Source organism: Acomys russatus, chromosome 26, assembly GCF_903995435.1.
Source record: "Acomys russatus chromosome 26, mAcoRus1.1, whole genome shotgun sequence".
Lineage (NCBI taxonomy): Eukaryota > Metazoa > Chordata > Mammalia > Rodentia > Muridae > Acomys > Acomys russatus.
This window is the reverse complement of record NC_067162.1, coordinates 51,857,061-51,881,572: the sequence shown is the minus strand read 5'-3', so window position 1 is coordinate 51,881,572 and position 24,512 is coordinate 51,857,061. Positions and strand designations below refer to the sequence as shown.

Sequence of the window (24,512 nt, the reverse complement as noted above, 5' to 3'; positions counted from 1 at the left end):
TTTTTAAAAGGTGAGTGAATGGAAAGATAAAAATTAAAAACTTGATTTTAACATTAAAGTAACTCTGTGGGTGTAGTTATCCTTCTCCACTTCCCTCTGGGCGTTTCTTCACTGTGTTGATGATACATAACCTTTCTGCTGTTGTTATTTGGGAGACATTGGAAAGCTGCATATTTGACAAGACTCGCCTTGTACAATAACATATAGCCATATAAATCACAATTTAGCATTTTTTTTTTCAAGACAGGATTTCTCTGTGTAGCCTTGGCTGTTCTGGAGTCACTTTGTAGATCAGGCTGGCCTCGAACTCACAACAATCCACCAGCCTCTGCCTCTCGAGTGCTGGGATTAAAGGTGTGCACCACCACCACCCAGCTAGCAATTTTTTAAAAAGCTGTGTTCTGAAGGAAATAAGCACAGAGGCCCACAACTGGACAATGCATAGACAGAGAGATTTTGGAACATCCGAAATGAGATGTCTTCATCAAACCCCTCAAGACTCAGTGAGCTACGCTGAAGAGGAGACAAAAAGATTGTAAGAGCCAGAGGGGACAGACGACTCTAACTAACAGCATCTTTCAGATACAACAAGGCTGGCACACATCTGAACTCACAGGAGCTATGGCTGTATGCAGAGCACCTACAAAGGTCCAGGCCAGGTGGGGTCCCAGCACTGAAAGGAAGAAGCAGACCCAGGCTGAGATCCCTAACCAAGAAGCTACCGGCAACCGACACCCACCCATACAAGAAAATTTAATTTTCTCCAATAGAGTCTCTTTGGGTATATATTAACCATATGTAATGGCCCCATGCCCAGCAGCAGATGGCCAACACAAAACAAACTCACTGGTCTTTTTGTAGACTTTTTTGTCTAATATTGCTACATTAGGGCTTTTTGGTGGGGCAGTATCTTACTGGTTTATTGCTTGTGTATTACGGTCTACAAATTTTGTGCTCTTATGATGTATCTGTGTGGTGTGTTTCTTGAGTATTTTTTATTTTTTGTTTTGTTTATTTTCCTGTTTGCTTTTTTTTTGAAGATTTATTTATTTATTATGTATACAGCGCTCTGCCTCCATGTAACCTGCGGGCCAGGAGAGGCATCAGATCACATTATAGATGTTGTGAGCCACATTCTGGTTGCTGGAGTTGAACTCAGGACCTCTGGAAGAGCAGTCAGTGGCTCTTAACATCTGAGCCATCTCTCCAGCCCCTTCCTGTTTGCTTTTTAGGAGAGAGAAAAAAAGGGTATGGAGTTGGGTTAGGTAAAGAGATGGGAAGGGACTGGGAGAAGTTGTAGGAGAGGAAACCGTGATCAGAAAATACAGCATAAAAAAAAAAGTATTCTGACCATGGTGTGTGTGTGTGTGTGCCTGCGTGTCTGTGTGTGTGTGTGCATGTGTGCGTGTGCGTGTATGTGTGTGTGTGCATGTGTGTATGTGTCTGTGTGTCTATGTCTGTGTCTTTGTGTGTATATGTGTGTGCGTGTGTCTGCGTGTTATTGTGTTTCAGGACAAAGTGAGTAGGGACGACACTTTCATGAGTGTGTAGCCCCTTCTGAAATAGCCAAATGCCTGAAAAGGTGTCAACTCAGTAAATTTCGGAAAAGAAACCTTGCTCTAACATAGCAAGCAGATGCCGGAGGTGCACACACGCGCACCTCTGGAGCTCACGAGTTCAAGAGAGAGGAGGCATCTCAGCAGTCTTGCCTGAGCCAGGATTGAAGAACACAAAAGAAAAGCTAACCCCAGAGGCCAGCCAAGGTCAAGGCAACAGTTTCTTTTTCTTTCTTTCTTTCTTTCTTTCTTTCTTTCTTTCTTTCTTTCTTTCTTTCTTTTTTTTTTAAGGATTTGTTTATTTATATAGTATTCTGACTGCATGCATGGCAGTGCACCAGAAGAGAGCGCCAGATCTCATTACAGATGGTTGTGAGCCACCAGGTGGTTGCTGGGGAATTGAACTCGGGACCTCTGGAAGAGCAGCCAGTACTCCCAACCTCTGAGACATCTCTCCAGCCCCTAGATTCTATTTTTATTTTAATATTATTTAAGATTTGTTTTTTATTTTAATTATATGAGCACGTGTGGTGGAGCCATCACACCTGTGAGAGGGGTTCCCTCGAGGGTCCAGAAGAAGATACCAGACCCGGTGACGCTGAGCTCCAGGTGGTTGTGACCAGTGATGATTCATCTGACATGGGTGCTAGGGACTGAACTCAGGTCCTGGGAAGAGCAGCAGATGCTCTTAACTGCTGAGTCACCTCTCCAGCCTCCAGTTCTTTTTTATAATGCTAGCCTATATCTCAATGCATGCAATTTGCAAGTGCTATAGTTTCAATCTTTTCATGGGCAGTTTGAATTTCCAAGGAATAGTGTCGCATTTGTCCAGGAACCTGACCTGTCAACTTAAATCAGCATTTGATAAAGATACCCCGATAATTTCCAGAGCAAGAGGTCCCAGCATTAGGAGGTGTAGTGTCGATCCTTTTAGCTGTGGCACTCAGGAGGGAAGCCAGGGGGGTCTCTGTGAGTTTAAGGCCAACCTAGTCTACAGAATGAGTTCTAAGAGAGTATGTCGTAAGAGCCTGTTTCAGAGACAAACCAAACAACAAACAGCTGTAAGACAGGCATGACTCAATTCTGAATCAACATACTTGAGGAGCAGTGATTCTTCCCTATGTTAAAGTGGACATCTTGGTTGCTTAGCAAAAAGCGTTTGTGAGAAACGTATGGAACACTTTAAGAACTGCAATAAGGCATCAGATTTGTAGACAATGGGTTTGAAATATAGTTATTTATTTATGTGTGTGCACACGTGCATACTTGTGTATGTGTGTGTGTTGGGCTTGCGTTGCTCACCTGTGTGTGTGTGCACATATATGTGTATGTGTGTGGTAGGTTTACATTGCTCACCTGTGTCTACGTGTGCGCACGTGTGTGTGTGTGTGTGTGTGTGTGTGTGTGTGTGTTGGGCTTTGTGTTGCTCACCTGTGTGTGTGCACAGGCTGTAAGTCAGCATGTGTGTATATCTTCCTCAGTGCTCTTCAGTTTATCTACCAAGGCACAGTCTCTGGCTAAACTCAGAGCTCAAGAGTGTTGCTAGTCCAAGGTCACTAGCCTGTTCCAGGGACCCCTGGTTTCCATCTGCAGGGTAGGGGTATTACAGAAGTGTCTGGATCTGCCCGGCAGCTTTGTGGGTGCCGGGGGCCCACACTCAGGCCTTCCTGCTTGTGTGGCCAGCCTGTGTCCATCGAGTCATCTCATCGGCTCCATGAGTTGATTTATTTTTGACAGGGTCCTTCTGTTACCCATGCTGGCTTTAAACTTCGACCCTCCTTGGTACTAGGAGAGCAGGTATGCACTACCTACCCTGTGAAATACAGTTCTAACAGAAAATTCCAGCAAAGAATTTCCAAAGTACAGCTGGGCGTGGTGGCACACGCCTTTAATCCCAGCACTTGGGAGGCAGAGGCAGGCGGATCGCTGTGAGTTCGAGGCCAGCCTGGTCTACAAAGTGAGTCCAGGATGGCCAAGGCTACACAGAGAAACCCTGTCTCGAAAAACCAAAAAAAAAAAAGAATTTCCAAAGTAATTTAAATTCCTCTTGACATTGCTTAAAATCTCTATTCAGCAAACTTTCAAGTTCACTTTCTATTCTCCTAAATAATGTTGTTATCAAAATTAGAATTTGCTGCTGTATTTTCTCCTCCCTTAAAAAAAACACGTTAATGTCCCCTACATACATTACTAGGTTGAAAAAAGTATATTCTATTAGTTAACAACTTAAAAATGTAGCCCTTCGACACATTTAGCCTTCCACAACTATGCAGTCAAGTATAAACGGACACGTTTTAAAATGTCAAATGAGCTTGCAAATTAATAAGAGACTTAAAATAACTAAATATTCTTAAAATGTGACATAATTAATTTTTCCTGATTAATATACTCATTAAACCTATTTCAGACACAATAAACAGTAACACTAGAATATTATCAAGATAGAGTACAAGGCTTGCAGAGGACTCTCTGAAGGAGCCATATCTACCCTTCGCCCCATTACGGAAATTCCAGTTATTAATCTTGTCTCGTTGACCTGATGGTTTTGTTTGTTTGTTTTTTAACACTTTCACTGAAGTTAATTAAGGGAGAGACTGTCAGACTGGAAAAGCGGGCATTCTCAGCTCCATGGCTGAACAGATAGCACGCATGTTCCCATAACCCTTCACTTACACTCTCTTCTTTGTCCTATATTTCCAAAGGGGAAAACACCATAAAAGTCCTCACCGTTGTTTGTCTTTCAAATCTACTATAGGAACATGACTGCCCCAAGCTGTCCCTGAAAGCTGACTATGCCCTCTTGCTAACGCAGATCCGTCCCTATGATCCCCTTCACGGCCTTATCATGGTGGAGACGCAGAGGTTGTAGTCTCCTTACAGAACACTGTGGACACAGACGCAAACTGCCTTTCCACACTGACTTCCAGAGAGACACAAGCTGCAGTCAGGTTAAGAGCATCTGTGATTGCTGCCGCCCGCCCTCCCCATCCGCCTCCCCCTCCCGCAACACCTCCAGTCAGAAGACTCATTCGAGGCTAAGCTACTGTTATCATGTGGCCTCCTGTTCAGCTCTACTTTTATATCCCATGTTTTCCAAAAGAGAATTAAAAGGCAAGTAACAAAAGTTGGAGAGGAACTTTACAAGAGCCCAGGAGCTTTCAGGAGAGCTTGGGTTAGCAAACATATTACCCACGTTTTCTTCCTGAGACCATATAAGGAGGAAGAGGAGGGTGGGGAGGAGAGAGGGGGAACTAGGCAGAAATGTCTATCCTGTCCTCAGCACCTCCGACCTCACAGCTGATGTGACACAGGTGGGGAGTGAGGAGGAGGACACCCAGTCAAAGGAGCTTTGCTTGATAACACGCTTTTCTACCAAGCATGGAGACTAAAGAATGGGGTGACGGTTAACGATTACACATGGTAATAGCATCGAAAGCTTCCTTCTACTGTCGCAAAGGCAAAAAAAGAAAGAAAAAAATGGAAAGAAACACTAGGACAGTAGCCACAAAGACAAAGTGCCTGCCAGAAGTACCTCAAAGCCTGGGGAACAGTAATGCTGTAACACCACAAAGCCTGGGAACAGTAATGCTGTAACACCACAAAGAGAAGCTGGGGGTCCCAGTATGCAGCCTCACCAACTGCCATGCTCCAGGATCGGTGAGGGGAGGGAGCAGCACTGAGGGAGACATCTGATGCCCACTGTATTTTATGTCAACCTGACACAGACCAGAGTCATCTGAGAGGAGAGAACCTTAACCGGGAAAAAGCCACTGTAAGATCAGGCTGTGGGCAAGCCTGGAGTGCACTTTCTTAATTAATGATCAATGGGGGAGGGCAGAGGTCACTGTGGGTGGTGCCATGCCTGGGCTGGTGGTCTGGGCTCTATAAGAAGACAGGCTGAGCAAGCCATGGAGAGCAAGCCAGTGAGCAGTGCCCTCCATGGCCTCTGCATCAGCTCCTGCCTGCAGGTGCCTGTCCTGTCCTCCTTCGGTGATGAGCAGTGATAAAGTCATAGTGTTTTCAATAGAAACTCTAACTAAGACACAAACCTACGGCTTCTACCTGCACACTCACAGGGGAGTGAGCACATGCCAACACATGTGACACGTATGCACATACTCCCCAGACAAACAGAAACCTCCAGTAAGTCTCCTCTAGTTCCCAAGCACACTAATTACTAATTTTTAATCTATTGTTGGATCAATTTGAGAATTGGCTTAGATACTGTTCATCCAATAAGAAGCTCCGGCCCTGGGCTGCTAGCTCACTCACTCACCAGTCGGCTGAGTCGCTGATGACAGCCCTGGCCCACGTGCCGGCCTCCGTCATTATGAATCCACATCATCGTGGGAGCTGGAGGAGGACTGGTCAGAGAGGTGAGGTGGGAGCACCGGCAGCCTGTCATCTTCGATCATAACGGTGTCATCATGTGGCATGTTCACCGTGGGGGACAGCTGGCATTTACCTGACCGGTGAAAAAGAAATTCTAGATGTCAGTGTAGGCGCCACGCCTGTTAACTCTACTATTTACTACATAAGGAGAGCCCTAAGCCTTGACACACCTGCCCAACCTGACAGGATGAAAGAATTGAGGGTGTTTAGTTCTCGCGAAGTGTTGTCAAACGCAAGCCTCGGGTCCCTGTGACGGCTTCTGCAGCGCGGCTGCACAGCTTGTGGCACAATACTTGACTTCTCTGGCTTTAGGTTTCCAAAGACAAGGATTACCTCCAAAATGGCTTAATGTGAACCCAACACACAGCTTCTTAGGTCTGAGTGCCCTCTGGGAAGCTTTATCAGGAAATCTGAAGGGAAACCCCACAAACTCAAGGGGGGTCATCTACCTATGCACCTACTGGGAACTCCTGCAGGGTAGACAGGGGTGACATCATCGCTGTGCTGAGTGAGTCACTCCCTAATGAAGAAGGAAACATGCCTACAGAGCAGGGGTAATGTCAGCGTGGGGACTGTGCCAGCTGCGTCCATCTGCGCATGTGTGGGTATGATTGTTGAAGAACCTCAACAGAATTCATCAGAGCTAGATTTGGAATGGCGGCTATGACTTTCCTACCAAAAGAAATTATCCCGGAAAGTGGCAATAAAATTGACCCACGATGAATTCAGCTGACATTGGACAAAGTCCGGCATACAAGCCAGGGAGAGTAACTTTGAAATGAGAGAGATCTAGAAGTGAACAGCGAAGCACAGACGCAGGCGTGTTTTCTTGAGGCTCCAGGGCCTTTCCTGGGAGGAGCGGATGTGAAGACTGATGATGACTCAGTTACCAACGGGCTCAAAGTATCTATGTTCTCTTCTCCAGCCCCTTTCAGGAAAATGTACTGAGGTTCACTGCTTGCCGTGCCCTTCAGACATCACAAGCATTCCTTGGGGAGGTTAGGTTTCAAGTCCCCAAGTCCCTAATGGTTCTGCTGGAGAGAAAACTGTGCTCTAATCCCAAACCCCCTACAGCTCTGCAACTCCTCTTCACCATCTTCCTGTTTGACTTCTGAGCAAGGGTACACTAAGTACAAAATTTTGGTCCGGGTGCACTCCTTGTAAGAGGCTGAAATCACAGGACAACAACCATATGACAGGAAACACCAAAGCATGTTCCCAAGCAAGCAAGGAACCATAAAATCTCTGTGCCCACCTCATGGGATGACAGAGAACTCTCCCACTAAATCTAATGTCCAAATTTCTTCAGCTAACTATCCTGGTCGGTGCCTGAACAGCAAGTCTGCTGAGCCTTTCAAGACTCACCGCCATAGTGCACAAGATGCTCTCTCCCTTCAAAATAAATTGAGTTTTTGAAATAGTTCAACAACCATGTATTAGCATTCGATTAGTCTTAGATCTAGCTTTAAGACTGAGTACGTATTAGCGTGTCGGGCAAGCACAGATAAACTGGAAAGGTAAGTTTAAGGCACAGGGTATCTTTCTCTGGCTGATTCAATAAATTAACAGAAAACTATTAAGTTGCTGTCTATCTTCCAATCCTTATAAAGAAACTTGCCAGAAATTACACACACATCATTATTTAGCACTAAGTGGTCTGTTATAGCACCCATGCACGCTCACTGAGATCCCTGCTCAACATACGAGCCAGGAAAACCTCCTACTTTGATTCAAATGTGCTATTCAGGCAAACTGTGGAACTGGCAGCTTCTTGCTCAGGACACAGAAGTAAATCAAATGCAATCATTTCTCTGTCTTGATTTCAAATCACCTGTTTCTTTCCACTCAAGCCGCAGGATATTAGAATAGAAACCTGTTCCGCAAAATGTCACTGGATCCATGGTAGTAAATTCCACCATCACTGGCCAAAGAAATGCTTTCCTCTAAGACATACTTTTGTCTCCTAAAGGACCATGTTGAATTGATAAAGCCAGGCTCTTTCCCCTGACTGGAGAGGCAAATGCCACATTATTAAATATCAAGGCCTCTTCCAGGAATAATTTAACCAGGGAAATATCACAGAGTAATCATATTGCATACCTTTTAAAATTAAATCTGCAACCCCTTGCATTGACACATTTATTCTAAGTGAAGGCCTCGTAAGAAATATATAACACTAACTGGACCATACAATCTGTGTGTGTATGTGTGTGTGTATGTGTGTGAGATGCTGTTTTGTGTAGAAACACTATACTGTACATGACACAGAATACCAATATCTGTCTCTCTGTCTCTCTCTGTCTCTCTGTCTCTGTCTCTGTGTCTCTGTCTCTGTCTCTGTCTCTCTCTCTCTCTGTCTCTCTCTCTCTCTCTCTCTCTCTCTCACACACACACACACACACACACACACACACACACACATCATACCCAGAATAGCAAGAAGTCTCTCTTGCATTACTCTCCAGTCTTAAGATTTTTGTAAGATTTCAAGATTTGGTTGCCCATATTCTCCCTCTTAGATTGTTTGTGAGGAGGAACCATTCCAGGATCTGGTTCTAGAAACCATCGAGGGCACCACGCATCTACGTTTAAAAGCTACACATCCCACTGAGACACACCAGAACCTCTCACTGACATCTGCTGATCTTCAGCACCTCATCAGCTAGAAGCCCATGAACCGTGTTCGTGGTGGCTTCACTTTTTAACAGTTAAATTCTCCCCCACCTCAACCCTTTCATCAGTATCTACAAACAACAAAATGAGCAGCCTGGGTCTTAGAGAGTAAAACAACAACGTACGAGGTGATTATTTACTGAACATTTATTCATTGATGGATTTACATGGAATGCAACACAATGCGCGATATCAGGAACAGAGCAAGTGAACACTGTCGGCAACACAACTCATATAAAACCAGCATCAACGTCTCAGGTTTCCATGTCAAATTCTTAACAAAATGAAAATATTCTGAACATAATTATTTAAACTCACCATAAAAGTATGGATATAGAAACCACTGAGATAAATAGTGAAATGAAATAAAATTTCAGCTCAGGATAAAATCGCTTTTAAACAAATTATGCAGACAAAAAACTTAAAGAAAATAACGTTCTATGCTCCAAAACAGGAATTTGCGACGCATTTATAAAGTAAACATGTTGGTAAACTGTGTCCATTATTTCACTGCTGTTATTGAGATGGCTGAATCATAGGAAGGGTCTTTCAAGGCTTTTCAAAGGAGAAATCCTAAGCAGACTCACTAAAGGACAAGGCCAGGCCTACCTACCGACCTATCTGTACACCTACTTACTTAGCCTGCTTTGTGGTGCAGGGAGCAGGGCACTGCACAAGCCAGGCGAGCGCCTTTGGCTGTATTCCCAGCCCTCGTGAGTTGCTTCCTGACACGAGGACAGGACTCACCTTCTAACATTGATGGCGGTGGGAATCCAGCCAACTGCCTGTGGTTACGCCTGGCCTTTGGTCGCATGTCTGACTGATCCATCCAAAGTGATAGAGATAAATTGGCTGTTACTGAAGAGGAACCCACCACCCAGAAAAACCACACATTCAAACTGTGCTTCCGAAACTAAATAAGCCACAATCCAGCGGTCTATAGCTCCCCAAATACAAGAACAGAATGGAACGTGTGATGTAGGTGGTGAGGGAATGCCTTAATTATCTTACCCCTGGTATGGACCGGGCGGGACTAGGCTCTAAAGACACCTCGATGCCTTTCACTCAATATGCTGTCACTGAAACTTACCATGAGATCGTGGCATTCGCCAAGACAGCTACTTTAGAAAGAGGAAATACTCAAAACCAAAACAAGGCAAAATCACCAGTTTGGGGACACCTTTCTTTTATCTGCTAAGTGAAAAGTGGGACTGAGGGCATTTGACATCTTTCTAATTAGAAATGGTTGCTTCTTTTTGGGTGTGCACTTTTGAAGTCTGATCTCCTGGGATGTATACCCATTCAAAATTGATCACAGGCCTTTAAAAAAATTCCTTTGGTCCCATGTACAAAGTATTCCTTGTGAAAAATTGCCTTGCACACAGGAAATTAATCACTTCTTTGTGCCATCATAAGGGATTCCAAGACTTCTCTTTCCAGCATATAGAACCATGGTCTGCGCAGGAGTGAGGCAGAAGACCCAGCAGACAGCCATGAACGAGGCATGTGGGACGTGGCTGAGAAACATCTATGCACCTGACGCAGTACAAACCAGAGGCTGACAGGTGCACAGTACTGTGACATTAGGTATAAGTTTCACTGCCAGTGGCAAAGCAACACCCTTTGCAGGGTTTCCAACCGCAGGGTCCTCTAGCCTCGCCAGCAGCATGCAATTTTTAAGGCCAACAATACTAGAATAAGGATGGAGGGGAGGGGAGGACGAAAGCTCTAAAGTGGTAAACGGCAAGATAAATTAAGCTTATATATTTCTCTAGGTAAAGCACACAGGCTTCCTAGTTTCCAGTATAGCACATAAAACAGTCTTAAGGACACGGACAAATGAAGTCATTAAGACGCCCTGGATTCAATCCCCCAGTATCCCTTCCCAAAAGATATTCTACTGTAAAAACTTGGGCTACTGAGTATGGTGTCATCCCCCAGCCCGTATGTCCCGGGACATGTACAGAGCAACATCGAGCACAGCAGGAGGGGCCGGCCAGTTAGGAGAGCCACCATACGTGAGAGGGTTCATTTCATACCCAGCAGAGGGAGGGAAAACCCTGCCGCCTGCATTACCCGCTGAAAAGGACTAACAAGTCAAAAGCTAACAAAATTGGGTGACAGAATACAGAGGAAAACGCACTCCTCAACCCAGGTTACACATTTCAACAAATCACTAGTGAAAAATCGGGGTGGGAGTTGGTGTGTGTTTGAGTGTGAGGTTTTCGCGTTCCTCTGGAGACCCGGGGTGTGGAGGCAGGATGCAGGTTACAGGAGCTGCTGGGCAATGGGCTGATCAGTATGGCAAATCCTATGTTCCTATAATAAATGGGAAATTACAGCGCATCACTTTGTATGCACACAGATCCAGCGACACACGCACACATTCTGTCTCAGGGGGTCTGAGGTTTTGTCAACAGGTAAGAGTCGGGCAGAGATGCTTTACAGTTTTATAAGACAGCACGGACAACCCATCCCCAGTGAGTACCAGTAACCGATAGGCACACACCAAAGTAGAAGCCAGAAACAAGGGGGCTCAAATCAAGAGCAAGGATTGCCTCCCTGGTTCTGTCAGGCCACACGCAAAATTAGAAAAACGGTCGCCAAGGACATCAAAGGTATCTCTTAACACCATAAGGAACTGAGGACCGAGCAACTTCCCCAAGGGGAAAGTTAGATGAGGAGGAAGAAAAATGACGGGGAACTACACTAGCTGGGTAGACACATGTTTTTTCTATAGCACTCAGTAGAAAGCTCTCTGGTGATACCGTTCCTTTAAGCGCCCGTGTCCACTGCTAACGCGACACCTTGCCGACACAAGCCTTTCACAACCCCCCCCCACCCCAATGAATTAATCAAACTGTTTCCATGATGCCCCACAATGGGAACTTGTATTTGTTATCAGATCTGCATCGGATACGCTCAGAATGCGATTAAATGTAGGGATTTAGAGAACTGCAAAATAGGTCAGAAATCAGTGTTTTATGTCAAAACTATTTTTTATACCTTAAATTTTAAATCTCTCAAGTTAGCCGCAGATGAGCAGTTCTGTGAGCCTGACTCCTCCCCTGCTCCCCACCCTCCCCGGGGGGTGGGGGAGGGGCCTGTTAGGAGACTGAGCCTATGATCACTCCGGAAGGCAGCCTGGGGCAGATCAAGCAAACAGGCTCGGCCATGAGCTGAGGGTTTAAAGGATAATGCTGGGTGTTTGCTGCTGTTGTCTCCCTATGTGGCTCCGGCTGGCTGGGACTCACTGTGTAGAACAAAGTGGCTTTGGTTAGGAGATGCCTCTCTGCTTTCCACCCCAATGCTGAGATAAAAGGTGTGAGCTGCCATGTCCGTCAACACTAAAGCTTTGATAAAGCAGAGATGTGACAAATATTTTATTAAATGCCACCAAACAGTGACCACTTCATGTGATCATGTATTTTTCATCTGTGTCTAAGCAGTGCTACCAACAATAACAACTTTTAGATTCCTTTTCTAAAGTTAGTGTGCTTAAGTACTGTGTGTGTGTGTGCGTGCGTGTGTGTATGTGTGTGTGCCTGCTCAAGGGTGCACAGGTGTGACATGTATGTATATATGCACACATGCATGTGTGTGCACTCCCATGTACACCAGCCTTGGACATCACTTCTCGGGAGCTGCCCACTCTTGTTTTTGAGGCAGAGTCTCTCACTGGGACGGAGGGCCAGCCTTAGGCTGAGCTGGCTGGCCGGCCATGTGCTGGGAGTGTGAACAGACCCACGAACTGGCTTTTTCAGCTGGGTGCTGCGAACTGGAAACAGATTCGACCAACTGAGCTTCCTTAGCCCCTGTCGTTGGTTTAAAACGCAGCTTGCTTACTATTCTCCACAAGCCGTGGATACTTTGATTACTGGGGACATTTCTTTTACTCCCTCTTCCTTTCTGTCCCCATCAAACATTTAGGAATTGAAGCTTATTTAGCCACTCCGTGCGTGGAGGCTCTTTTCTCACATTCATGTTTCCCGCATGGCCATAATGGACCTGCTCTGTCTTCTCTCGGAAACGCGGGCCATAACCGTGAGGGGAGATGAAGGAAGAGAGGAGCTTTACCTGACTCACCCATTATCCTGCTGAGTGCGGCATTCCTGCTGGGCGACTCTTCCAGCCCCTCAATCCCTCCGTAGAGGGAGTGCGAGATCCTGCGCTCTCGGGCATCCAGCTCGCTTTCGATGGGCAGCTCAGGGGCAGCCGGGCTCCCAGGAGATCGCAGCTGCGGAGAAAGGGACAGACGGAAGTGAATCTTGGAGGCTAGTTAGCAGCACGGGGCCTGGATAACAGCTTCCTAAGGCTTGCGTCCAGCCAGGCCTCAAATGAACTAGAACTTCCAACCTACCCTGAAGAATTTGTTCTGTCAGCTTCGCCTAATGACCAACCTTCAGTGGCACTTTATTCAACACCTCCTAGGAAGCTGTGTCAGGTTACAGCCGCAGGAGGAAAATATGTATAGAAAAAGATTTTTTAAGATTTTACCTTATCGCTTATATATATATTTTTTCAACTTGACTGTCAGCCTGTGCCGAGGTCAAGGCAAGATATTGTTTAATTGAGGACTCCTGCTACCCGCCGCTCTGCAGAAAGCAGGCTTTGGCAGCAGGAGTTTGGTTTAGCTTTGTGCCTGTGGGACAGAAACACGTCTGCCTCCTGCATGTATCAGTTTAGGTGTCGCTGGCATCACATGGAATCTAAGCTCTGTGGAAATTAAGGCTCTTTGTGTCACCGTAAGGCAACCTCTAGGTTGGAGGCAAAAACAGAAACACTTTAAGTGTGCACAGAAAAACATGAGAGAACCAAACAGTTGTTGCATGTGTATGTATGTATAGTGTGTGTGCATTATATGCACGGGTTTCGAACATGTATGGCTTCATATAGTCTAGTGCTCATGCGTGCAGAGGTCCGAGGCTGACCTTGAGTATTTTCCTTGATAGCTCTCCACTTACGGAGGCAGGGTCCTGCGCCCAACCTGGAGCTTGCTCACTGCCATTTGTCTACCCGGATCCCCCAGCCTCTACCCCAAGGGTTCTAACAGAACGGGCATCTGCCACACCTGTCTGGACTTAGGGTAGGTTCTAGAAGTACAAACCACAGTGTTAACACTAAGTGAATACTCTCCCAAGTATTTTGATGAAACACACAGTGGCATGAACATTAGGCAAATTCACGCAGTCTACTGAATGCCTGCAAAGCAGCAGGTCCAGGGCTGGGAGCACGGCCCGCTTTGTCCAGCGCTTGTTTAGCCTGACAAGGCCCTGAGCACAGTCTCCTCTTGCACTGAGTAAACTGGGTGCAGCAGCTCATACCTGTAATCCCAGCACTTGAGGCAGGTAGATCAAAAATTCAAGGCCGTCCTCTGCTATAGAGTGAGTTTGAGGCCAGCCTGGTATATAAGAGACCAAGACTTCAAAATTTAAAAAAAAAGTCTTTTTAAAACAAGGTCAGTATCTACGGCTACCGGTTAAAACAAGCTGTGTCACCTTCTCCATAGAAATGGCCAGAAGACGACGTCCATATTAGGATGTAAGTGTTTTACTTGGTGAAGGGTCCTGCACTGCACCTAGCTCCCTGGCATGGTGCTACTGGCACAAAACAAGGCGGGCCTGAGATGAGCAGGTTCGTCAGTGAAGCAGAGAGTCTACCTCATCCAAACAGGAAGCTGCTGCGCTGCCTTCCACTGGGCAGGTGTTTGCTTCTATCAGAAATTACCCCGCGTTTATGTAATGAGATACGTAACGGAGCTCTGAGCCCATTGAAGGGTCAACACAGTTATAGCTGAGGATTGAACAATAACCCTGCAGCGTGCTGAAGTAGACCAGTAAGGTTTTAAACTGCAAAATCGGGGTTGGTTTTATCAGTTTTGTCTTGAAAGTGCAGATTGCAGCTGACGGCTTTACTGACGGTCTTTCATATAAAGACATACAAAAAGGAACACTGTCTAACGGACCGTGATACCTCGATTCCAAGATCCCTGTCGGGAGCTAGAACAAGGACAACAACAGAAACCTCACACCCTGCACCTTTGAAGACAAGGGCGGGTTTTAAAATCTGACCATTCAAGCTGCTGTGCAGCTCTGAAACCAAGTGCTCGCCCAGCATGTGCTAGGGCCTGGAGCCCACCAGCATCACAAAGATGACACATTTGAAACAACACTGAAAACCATGATATTCTAAATGATAATATACATTAAAGGCATGTGCCATGCTACTCTCTAGAAACAAGTTCTGCTTGCTGTAAGATATCTTACCAGAAGACAAAAAATAAAAATAAAAATCTTTGCATTTGCTTTCAAAAATAAATCTAGCTCTACTACACAATTGTGCAATTTTCTGACGGGAAAAAGAAAATCCTTTATAAACATTCTTTATTTAAAAAAATTAAGTATGCTAAGAGAATATTTTAAGGTTATATTAAGTGAAATAAAATTCCACTAAAAACAATGCGCAGGTTTTGTAGCCTTGCTCCTGAGGAGCACACAAATAAACAGCCTCACATCAACTGTCCAATTTGCATATGAAAAGGAAGATTTAAATGAAGCCATCAATAATCTACTATATAAATATTTAACAGAATTTAGAACACCTTTTAATTTCTCCAGTTTTAGCGTGGTTTGGTTTGGTTTTTTTGAGACAGGGCTTCGCAATTCTGTCCTAGCTGGTCTGAAACTCACCATGTAGAGGTCAAGTCTCAGATCACAGATATCTGCCTGCCTTTGCACCGCCTGTGCTGGGCTGCACCCTGCAATCTCCCCAGGGATTTTTTTGGTTTTGGTTTTGGTTTTTTGGGGTTATTTTTTTTTTCGGTGGGGGTGGGTGGGTGGTAGAGTGAGGTGGTTGTATTTTTGAGACAGGGTTTCTCTGTGTAGCCCTGTCTTTTCTGGAAGTTGCTCTATAGACCAGGCTGCCCTTGAACTCATAAGATCTGCCTGCTACTGCCTCCCAAGTGCTCGGACCAAAGGAGTGCACAAGTTTTAAGAAAAGAAGATTGGAAAACAGTTCAGTTTAAAAATCTGGCCATGAAGGAGAGATGCAGACACCTTGAAGGCCCCTCCCAACTAGCTCTCGCTTTGCCAGCCTTTAAAAAAATGTTACCTTAGTGTTTAGTAAACCTTACTAAAATTAATAAAAAATTAAATAAAGGTACAATTTTTAAAAATTTATAAAATTATAAAAGCAAGTGTGTAAGTGCAGCTGCACAGGGCAGAAGTGGGCCCTCCTCTATCCTCTAGACCAGACTTTCTCTCTCTCTTGAGGGAAAAACAGCAGCTGCAGGATGTAAAATATCCCATGTCTTGACTCCTTAACTGGGAATTTACTTTTCTTTGTGGTCACTACGCAAAGGAACTAACAAGCAAGGTTAGCAAAGTGCCTATGAATCACTGTTACAATTTTATTTAAGGGTATTAAAGTTTTCAAAAAGATATTCAGATGATATAATCCTTTTATAAATGACAGTAACATTTTAATAATAGTCAGCTGACTATTGCCCAATGATTATGCTGTTCCTTAAATATTTGGAATATTTTTTTATAAAAATAAAAATTCTTGGTTTCTTATAAGGAAATTGATACAATTTCCGGCGCGCGTGTGTATGCTTTCTTGTCTTTGTCTCCGAAGACATCAGTGAGCCCCACCACCTCTGTCTGAAAGACAGGAGAGCTAGTGTCTGCACAGTCTTAACCTTCCTTCTCAGTTACCTCCAAACTGATCCTAGCTGGCAGATCTTATTATTTGAAATTTCAGTTTCCATTTACATTGATTGTCATAAAGCAGGCACTGGCTAAATGATTACCTGCATAAAAGTGTTAAGTCGGAGGCTACTGAAAATGGCACATCAGGTTGTACGGAAGTGGGATTTAATGCTGGATCCAGCATGGTGTGACACCTGGCCTACAGTAGCGGCCTATTGTGAAAAATACCAGTGTCTAAAGGCTGGCAAAGCTGAAGTGAATAATAAACAGGCATGCTTCAGACCTCAGGCAGAGGTTTTCTTCGGCTACTAACTTTTTTTGAGGGTCTGGAGAGATGACTCAGGGGTCATCTGTTCACTTGAGTGCTCTTCCAAAGGTCTTGAGTTCAATTCCCAACAACTACATGGCGGCTCACAACCATCTGTAATGGGATTTGATTCCCTGTTCTGGCATGAATGAAGGCAGAGCATTCATATACATAAAATACATGAATAAATAAATCTTTAAACATTTTTTATTAAAATATAGTTATGTAATTTTCCCCTTCCTCGCTCTTACCCCTCAGATAGACATGGCCTTTAAAATAATGTGATTACTCTGTAATATATAGACACAACCTGCTCAGCCCATATGTTACTTCTATGTATATGATTTCAGGGCTGGCCGCTTGGTGTTGGGTAACCAACTGAGGGTGCGTTTTAGGGTTCAATGTCAAGTTCTGCTTCTACTTAGCTTCCTTTGTGTCCTTAGACGGTGATAGTAGATGAGCTCGCTGGGTCCTGCTGTGGCCGAACCAGAGGCTCACACAAGCATTCCACGGTCTCCTCATGTCACTGCGCGGTGACACAGTCAGCTCCATCCAGTGTGGGATGCTGGAGATCCTGCATCTCAGTGACTGTCACTATGCAGGCCACGCCCCCTGCCATCCCGCCCTGCCCCACTTCACTGGCCTATCCGAATCCATCTCAGAAAGCACACAGGTCAAGAATCAGGAGTTATTCTTGGGGGGGGGGGGGCTTTTCTATTCTACATAGCTTTCTAAATCTAAGAGGATTAAATCTAGAGAAAGGATTCATTTTGTGAAGCAGTCACTGACCTCTAAATCCCCTCACGTGAGGTCTAAAACACCACCTCACCTAGCAGCTCTTTATACTTAGCCTAGAACAAGGATTTATATAAAATTGCTTCTAACACACATACTAAAATAACTACGCTATGGTGAATTACACCAATTTCCACAACTATTCATCTCCTTCAAATATTTAAAAATCAATCTAATTCAAATATATAGCTTATTTTAAGTACCAGGCAGGGGTGCCAGTCCCCTCCAGTCACCTTTGGGACGCAACAAACTTATCCCTTGGGGTAAGCAGTATCAATTTTATCTTCCTACTTCATACATTCCAAACTGGAAAGGAGAAAAGAAGGCAGGAGAAAAAAAATGCCATACTGTTTAAAAAAGAAAGAAAGAAAAAAGAAGCCGAATCTGCTCTAAATGTCCTGTTATTGTTGAGGAGTGAATTCTCATCTTCTCTAGGAAGACAGTAAGCCTTGAACTTCAAGAAGAGCGGGTGAGACACCATGCTGTGGCCGCAGGCTAGACTTGCACACACCTACAAGGAGCTCTAGCACGTTACTGTGGACTCACTCATGCCCTCTGAACTCAGGGCTCATTCACCACAGCAAGATGGCCCACAAGGATGTCAACATTTGCTGTGTCACAATTTACACACTCTCTCCCCATGGCTCAGACACAAAGCTTTTCTGAAGTGGTATAAATCTCACACCAGCAAAAGCACATGTGAGGAAGCCGGACCGAGCTCCTCCGGCTGTGTAAATCTTCAGTTAAATTCCACCAGGACGAATGGCTTCTCCACCCGTACACAGGAAGCTTGGCTCTTACAATAAGATATATATTTGTGCTATAAGCTACCGTGTCCTGAGGAACAGTAAGGAGCGGGCGTGGAGGACATGACAGCAGAGGAAAGCGGAGCTCTACAGTCAGCTGCTCCCACACTTAAATCCTCTTCAGTCACGTAAATTCAGATGTAGAAGTAAATGTGACAGAGATATTTCAGCAGGGATTCTAGACTCAAATCTTTCATAGGGCAAAATGGAATAAATCAATGCTTTATCAAAACATTTTCAAGCTGGCACACGTCTGCCTGACTCTTGGGGAATCAGAATCCTGCAGAAACAGAATGATCCTTGTCATTCCTTATTGCAAAAATCTTCCACAACATTCTATAGTGTGTGTGTGTGTGTGTGTGTGTGTGTGTGTGTGTGTGCGTGTGTGTGCGTGCATTGAGAGAGAGAGAGAGAGAGAGGGAGAGAGAGAGAGGGAGAGAGAGAGAGATCCCTCTGTGGCACTCGGCTTTATCTTTCTGAGTCAGACTCTCTTACTGAACCCGAGGCAGCTCGGGGACTCGGCCAGTCCGGTGGCCAGTGAGCTCCAGAGCCCACAGAGTCTTTGTCACTGCGTCCCTGCTGCCCCTGATTATGCATCCGCACCGTCCTGCTGTGCTGTGTCTTCTTAGCCTCCACATCTTACTTTTAAGACCCAGGCGATGATACTTTGTGAACAGACACTGCTGAGCGTCCAGCATCTATCAAATTTTCTGGCGTACGTAAGATGTTCAATCCACGCTGTCAAATGACCACTGTCCTCAAGGATAGAGACCAACTCACCTCTGTAAGGCGACTATCTAATACAGACGCATGTGCCATACACTATCTGAGAACTACTCAGCACCCTGCACAAATTGGATTAAAAATACCAAACAATGATTTGACTAAAAATGACCACCATTCAAGACATCACTGGCAGGCTAAGATGCAACTCAGTGACAGCACATGCCCGGCAAGTGTAAGACCCTGGATCCACCCCTGGCACCGCTAATAGAATACTGAGGGGCAGACCTGCAAGGCTACAGGGACTCTCGGGATCAGATCTGAATTTGTTTCCATCATGTCCTTTGTGTTTCCCCTCTGATGTTTTTAGTTAAGGTTACATTGTACTTTGCTGAAGAAGTTAGCTTAACAATTATGGCTATTGTATTCCATATTTGCCAAGTAAAAACAACACGTGTATGTTGGTTTGAATAAAAATATCCTCTATAGTTTCACGTATTTGAAACTTAGTCACCAGGAAGTGGTGCTATTTGAAATGATTAGAAGGATTAGGAAGTGTGGCCCTCCTGGAGGAAGTGTAGCCCTCCTGGAGGAAGTGTGGCCCTCCTGGAGGAAGTGTGGCCCTCTACTAGGGGTAAGCCCATGCCACGTCCAGGCTCTCTCTGCCTGCAGACCAGGATGTAGCCCTCAACGACTTCTCCAGCACCATTAATGGTGGCCATGCCGGCCACCAAGATCCCCACCATGATGGCTTTTCGAGGTAACAGCCTGTGTTTACCTCATTGCACTTGCTGATCCGCCTGGCCACAATCAGCTGGATCATGCCACGCTTGTTGCCCTCGGTGGACATAGATCTCCGCAGAGTCTCCATGGCTTCCTGGTTGGCTTTGCCCAGCAGAGACTCTCCGTTCACAGCTATCAACTGGTCGTTCACCCTCAGCCTCCCGTCCTGTGAGGGAAGTAAGTAAAGTGAGTACTGCTCAATAGCTCCCAATGTTTAAATAATTAAAACAAAAACAAATAAATAAAAATTTAAAAAAGGAAAGAAAAAAAGGACCCGAGGGCTTTAATCACATTGTAAGCAGCTGTTGTAGCTTCTGTGTATTTTAGTCTTTTAGACATTCCTGGGTCATTATTGTAATCTGTTAACTAAAGGGGGTACCAATTCAAAGAGCGCAGAGTTATCATCACTCGCTTACTTTCAGAAACACCCATCGAGCTGATTTGCAAATAAGATCCACAAAGATCAAGACAACTGTGGAAAACTGCCCTCAACATACAGCCAGGAAACTCACTCAGGGTTAGAAGGAGACAATGCATCCCAGCAGGGGAAGGAAAGACCCTTCTCCCCAGCCCGGACCTGTGCTTAAGCAGACTACAGATGGTGATGAGCTGCACCCCCCAAGTGGTCCAGGCAAAGGCTCTATAGAGAAGGACAATGTCACCAATAGGATCCATAGGCCAGAAAGGCTCACAGGCACTTACTTTAGATGCAGCTCCGCCGTTAATAATGGACTTAACGAAGATCCCCAGATCCGCGTGGTTCTCTTTGGAACGGTTCCCTTTGACACTGACACCAAGCCCTGCAGAGCCCGAGTCATTCAATGGGACTTCGAAGGTCAGGAACTCCCTGGTACCATCGGGTGTGAGAACTACGTCCTCATCCTCAGCTTTCTAAAAGGGAAAAGGATTGCACAGGTTATTAAAATGCCTCTTTTGGCTGTCACACAGAGGAGCCATAACGGTTAAGTTCTCTAACCAGAGCAGCAGAGCTATCCACCCAGGACAGGATCCATGATGGTGGTGTGCGGCTGTCCTTGAGGGCTGCACCTCAGAGCTACCCACCCCAGGACAGGATCCATGATGGTGGTGCGGCTGTCCTTGAGGGCTGCACCTCAGAGCTACCCACCCAGGACAGGATCCATGATGGTGGTGTGGCTGTCCTTGAGGGCTGCACCTCAGCCAGCTGTGAGCAGCTTTAGGCCAATACTTACACCGGTGCTGCATCAAAACTGCAACGGACTCTAAGAAACGCGGGGGGAATACTGAAGGTATGGACAGACTCTGAAAGTCTGGGGCTAGTATGCAAAATCTGTGTGCTGTTCTGTATTACAAACCAAGAGAAAAACACAGTAAAAAAAAAATTTTTTTAAGTCATAATAAACATAGTTTGTTTGTCTCTGCATGAGGGACTTCTCTGTCCTCAGTAGTTGACCGTGCACTAACACTATGTGTGTTTTTACACATAGACAATATCAAATCCCAGTGATACAAAGCCAGCTCCGAAAGGTATTCAGAGTTAGGGCCAGTGCCAGCCTACAACCCCCAACATCTGGGAGACAAGAAAGACCCAAATAACATCTAGGAGAGATTTTCACAGTACTGTGACCACAGTGCAGAGCTGGGGAATATCACACAAGCAATTAATTATTTAATTGATTGGCTGTTTACAACTCTTTAATTTCCTAACTAAAGTCAAGCTCGAAAGAAGGCTTCTAAGACCAAACACAATTAGGATTATAAACCCTTGTTCCCCCCCTAACACAGAAAGAAACACAGAAAGCTGAACATATAGCCCAATGGACCATGGCGTGAGGCTGCATTCTAGTACTGAAAACTTCAAAGCCCAAGAAGAAAAGGCAGCTTTCGGCCCAGATCCTTGCCAAGGCCACCAAGGCCAAGGCCACCATCTCAACGTCTGCCTTCTGACGTGGGAAACCAGCACTCGCCTCCTGCATCAGTCTCAAAGAGACCCCACTGAGGCCTGAAACTTAGTCCTCCTCTTTTGCCAATGCTGAAACAGTGCTGCAGCATCCACCTAGCCATCCAGAATGGACCGTCAATTACCGTGAATGACAGCAGGATGAAATATCACTTACCCTAAACAGACAGCTTTAAAACAAGTCTTGGCTACTCATAAAGCTTGGCTAATACAGAAGATGAAAATGGGATTTTTTTTTCATCCTGCCAGTTTTTAAAAAATTCTAAGAACCCAAATCAAATAACTATAAAATGATTTAAAAGGGAATTTGAGGCTTTTACATGTACTCTTGACTATCTTCATTAAATTAACTTTTAGAAGAATATTATTTACCTGCAATACTTTAAAAAATAAAACTAAACAATATGCTATTTTAAAGCCTTAAAATCCAAAATAATGCTACCTGTAGAGCAATGTTCTAATTTGATGACATTCACTGTTAATGTGCATGCATGTATGTGAGTCTGTGTGTGTGTGTGTGTATATGCGTGTGTGTGTATGTGTGTATGTGTGTGTGTGTGTGTGTATGTGTGTATGTGTGTGTGTGTGTGTGTGTGTGTGTGTGTGTGTGTGTAAGGCAGTCTAAAAGCAGCCTGCTGCTGCTCTACACACCCAGCCACTCAGGAATACATTATTGGAAGCCATTCAAAAAATAGCCTGACAGTGAGTAAAGACAAGGAAATTTTCAGTAACATAAACCCACAACCTTCTCAGAATAGGAAAAGTATGCATTAAAAATTGAAAAAAATAAAGTGCACGGCGTATGTGAGTATTTACTATCCAACTGAGCTTCTGAGCTCATTGGTAACCACTTTCTTATCTTTACAATATTCCCAGAGAAAAATTACAATTCAAATCAATAAAACTAATGAATTGAGGACAAACCAAGGTTAAATAACTATCAAAATATTGATATATCACACATTTCTTACACAGCACTATGTTTAGACTCACGATACTCTGTAACTACAAATGCCCACTTTCTTTTTTAATTTTTTTAATTTAAGCATATCAAAACAATTAAAACACTAAGTAATTATTCTGTGAATGACCACCGCAGTTTTAATGTGAATATAAAAACATGCCATCCAGAGGCCGGGAGGAGCTCAGCGCTAGGACACTGATATAAGAAGCGTGTACAAGGAAGCAGGCTCATACCAGCACACAGACAAAGAATACCCAAGCATTAATAATTCCAAGCCACACTATTCTCCCCTTGTATTTGGGATCAGAAAGGATTTAGAGATAAAATAGATCTATCGCTGAGAATGCTGTGTTTGAGAGGCACGGAAACCGTGGCTTTTCAGCCTGTGCTAACTAACATCTGGCACTCACCCTTACCAGTCCTTTTCTCAAGTCCAAAGGATCTTAGTTGTCACTGAGGATTTAGATCTTTAGTTTGGTTTTTTTGTTGTTGTTGTTTTTTTTTTTTTTTTTCATTTACTGACTTCAACATTTCCATAATGATTTTTACAAAGGTTTAAAATTCTCTACCCTCCCTTTTTTTCCCCTACTTGAAAAATCAAGGCAAAGGGGCTGAGTGAGTCCATGAAGATCAGGGCTAATCAAGGCGGGAGGGCTCCCCCACTGCCTGACTCTCGCAGCACTTACTATGAAAACCGCGAGGGGCGGCGGGGTCATCTCCTACAGTCCTTGTATCAAATCTTGAGACTTTATTGTCATTAAGAACTTTGAATGGAGACACTGTAAGCACCATTAGTATTTCATTATTAATCCACTTGGCTCTTGAACAAGACTGAAATTAACACCAGCTTTTAGAAATTAGGTTTTGGGTTTTTATTTTTTTGTTTTTTTTTTTCCAGTAACATTAAAAGTTTCCTTTTCAAAAACCATTTGGGATTTGACATTATAAAAGTCTCCACACAGCTGAGCTAGTACGGGGACCTCTGTGTCTGACACGGGAGACACTACCCTCTGCCTTCTTCTTGTGCCAGCCTGAAGCTGTGTCCTGTCAGCCGAAGGGTTCTATCTGGCTCACACTTCGCGCACACATGTTAACGTGTTCTACAACAAGCCCTAGACATTTTTTGCTCATCACGCTCTCTCAGGCACATGGGCAGCGCGTATCTCTGTGTACGCACCTGTCTGTACAGCAGGAACACGCTTCCCATCAAGCGGGACTACCGCTCCTCTCTGCCCACTTCTCCACCGGGAAATTTGCCTTTTAATGGCCAGAAAAAAAAGGGCATTTTTTCCAAGCATATTAGAAATGGGGGCTCTGCTTACTGGGCCCTGTGAAAGTGATCTAGTTTCCTGTTACCCTCAGAGAAGCAGAAGAACACATCCAACAAAGAAGAAAAAAAAAAATGGTCAATAGCCTTCCTCGCGCCCTACCTAGTGTTTTCTGTCAACGGTAGTCACAGTAGCTCTGAGACCCTGGCTGTCCACAGGGGACGGTGAATCTACAGCATAACCTGATCACACCCTTCATTCCTAAGGAAACGGAATGACAGATCTCTGGGCCTCCATAACTGAAAATGCAGTGAAGAAAACAAAGGAAGAAAAACAGTAAACACAGCGCTGTAAGATGGGAGAAGCACTCGGCGACATCCTCACAGCGCTACAGCTCAGGGTCTCACACAGCAGCCTTTAGTCTGCACATCCCTGGTAGATTAATACGGTAGACAGATACCCCCACACCAAGCCCAAAGGAGAGGGGGGCAACCATTCTCTAAGAAAGAATGGATCAACACTAGGCAGTAGTTCCCTTCTCCAAACTCCAATTAAAAAAAAAGTGTAAAGCGGCTGGGGATAGTCCAATTTTGAGAG

The 24,512-nt window shown here is 44.7% G+C and overlaps 1 protein-coding gene across 1 annotated transcript in view; it reads right to left on the bottom strand.

Annotated features, from left to right (window-relative positions):
• Positions 1-24,512, bottom strand: part of Pard3 (par-3 family cell polarity regulator) — a 524,608-nt gene that overhangs the window by 194,873 nt on the left and 305,223 nt on the right. Inside the window, 5 exon segments of the mRNA XM_051169253.1 lie at positions 5,833-5,896; positions 5,899-6,021; positions 12,708-12,858; positions 19,740-19,910; positions 20,447-20,635. Coding sequence (XP_051025210.1) covers positions 5,833-5,896; positions 5,899-6,021; positions 12,708-12,858; positions 19,740-19,910; positions 20,447-20,635 — 698 coding nt within the window.